The sequence below is a fragment of the Echinops telfairi genome, unplaced genomic scaffold, assembly GCF_000313985.2.
Source record: "Echinops telfairi isolate 266 unplaced genomic scaffold, ASM31398v2 ScPeMD7_7469;HRSCAF=8507_1, whole genome shotgun sequence".
Taxonomy (NCBI): Eukaryota; Metazoa; Chordata; class Mammalia; order Afrosoricida; family Tenrecidae; genus Echinops; species Echinops telfairi.
In genome coordinates, this window is record NW_022111373.1 from 130,777,639 (window position 1) to 130,780,094 (window position 2,456).

The following is a 2,456-nucleotide window of genomic DNA, read 5'->3' on the forward strand; positions in this document are numbered from 1 at the left end:
GTCAGTGTTTGGATCTTTAACCGTATTCTTCATTGCTACCTAGTATTGTCATATGTTTTACTATCGTATTTTAATTAGACTTCCATGGTTTGATCTTCGGGGTGTTTTGTCTTTTATAAAAGCACATGATTTCTGTTAGCAAGGGTGTTTTTGCTAGCAAACCCAGGTGGGATAGTTTTCTAGGGTCACACATGTTTATTTTGGAAGATATAATGTAATATTGTGCTTTATTGTTATCTTCCCTCCCCCACCCCAAGGTGTTATTAGAACCGCTTTGCCGAACATGGACAGGGAAGTCAAAGAACAATACCAGGTGCTCATCCAAGCCAAGGATATGGGTGGACAGCTGGGAGGATTAGCTGGAACCACGATTGTCAATATCACCCTCACTGATGTCAATGACAACCCTCCTCGATTCCCCAAAAGTATGTTTTCATTGTTGTTCAGTTTAAATGAGTGCAGCTTTATTTCTTTTCCCTTACTGCCTCCTTGAATGTTACAGGACTTATAATGATTTTTCAGACACTTCGGTCTATATAGGAAGCAGAAGAAAAAGAGTAAATGCTCTCACTTCTAACATTTCAATCGGCATCCTGTGCAGTGCTATTTTAATAAAGAGTAATAGTAATGTGCCAATAATTAAACCATGGTGCCATGCTAGCTACCATTGCATCAAATAACATAGACATGGTATAGGTTGGGACTCGATGAAATGTCTTATTTATTTAAAGGTGCATGTTCACATGTATATTTCATTTTCAGCAACATATTGCTAACATATATATCACCATATCTCGTTTCTATCATACAAGTATCTTAAGAGTTATCTGACTTTTCTTTAGTGACCATGATTGTATGGACTGAACCATTTTTATGCCTTTTGTGTCAATTTTAAATTATATTACCTTGATGCTATTTACATTGCTTCTGACTGGTTATTTCATTTTAGTTTTGCAGGAGGTGAAAATTGCTGTAGTTCCTATGATAACTACATGATTCACACCTGTACCTTCTCTGTAGCTTTGTGCTTCTTATTGAAAATGAGTCCTTCTCACTTATGTAGCATCTTGTTTCCTTTGGTGGTATTGCATTTAACACCAATCAATACCTAAACCTTTCCTAGTACTTCTTCCAGGTTTATGCCAGTGTTCCTGGGACTTAGAAAATAGATGCTTAATGTCCCACTGGGTTCATGTGGAGGTTGATGACATCACTAAGTATGCATTTGCATGAAGAACTAAAATCAATCTAACTGATTTGATGAGTTTAATAAATGATGACCTTCTGATAATGATTTTTGTTTCTTTAGCTTTCTGGTTTTCCACAGTGACACTATCAGGAACCTCTCTGTCATTTTCTTCTGAAAATCAAAGACCTGTATTTCTTTTATGGAATTCTTTTTCTCCTTACGGATGAGAAATTCTAATTGCCAAATGTTAAGTGGCAATTAGAAAGCATTGCATTGTAGTCAATGGACTGGACCTGGGAAATCGCGGCCATAAAATAGGATTTGATTACTAACACAGTGAGTTTTGGAGCAAAGCTTCCCCTTCTTTGCCTGGTAAGGGAGGGCAACAGATAAAGTGAATAAAGATTTAACAGGGGAAACATATCATGCATTTGATGCATTAGCACATAGCATTGTTAAAGAATATGTTCCTACTTCTAAAATCCCCCTTTAAAAGATGATGTAATGGTGGCTCACTGAATATAACATGTAATGTAATGCAGCATGGTAAACTGGGGTGCCATTTTGGCATGTGTGGTTATATAAAAGCCCCTTACACAGGACTAGCAAATATAAAGTTGTTTGCTCAAAACCATCCATTGGTGCTGCAAAAGGAAGGCTTGCTGACATCTTCCATAAGGATTATAACCGAGAATACCATTGATCAACTCAATGGCAGCAGTTTGGTTGGTTGGTTGGTTGGTTTTGGCTTTGTTGTAAGATGGATTCATGGGAAATATTTCTTGGGCAGAGTCAAGATGTACATACAACTCTTTCAAATATGACTGATCTAGGGAGGTATATGACATGTGAATTATCTCTTAAGAAAAACAAATATATTCAGAGGGTGGTAGTATCATAATCCTACTGAGACTTGTCATATAAGAGAATATGTTAAAAGTTGCAGCCATGGGGATACTGGGTGACAGGTGCTCTATAAACAGTTGAGAAGGAACACACTCAGATAGACTGAAAGAAAGGGAAATGTAAATGCCCAAGGACAAAGTGATTGGAGTGTGCTGAGGGATCAAGAACGTGTAACAAGGTCCCACACAAACAGGAAGATCCTGGCCAGACATCACCCGCAAATAGAAAGAGAAAGAGGCCTAGCAGCAGTCTATGTTAAACGTCAGACTGCTAAATGTAAGGTTGCCATTTCAAACCCAGCCGCTGAAATTTCATGGAGAAAGATGAGTCTGTTTGGTCTTATTAATTAAAAAAAAAAATT

The 2,456-nt window shown here is 37.5% G+C and overlaps 1 protein-coding gene across 1 annotated transcript in view; it reads left to right on the forward strand.

Moving 5' to 3' along the window:
* Positions 1-2,456, forward strand: part of CDH12 (cadherin 12) — a 532,964-nt gene that overhangs the window by 428,971 nt on the left and 101,537 nt on the right. Inside the window, exon 5 of the mRNA XM_004698091.2 lies at positions 258-425. Within this exon, the coding sequence (XP_004698148.1) occupies positions 258-425 (168 nt within the window). The remainder of the gene's footprint in view (positions 1-257; positions 426-2,456) is intronic.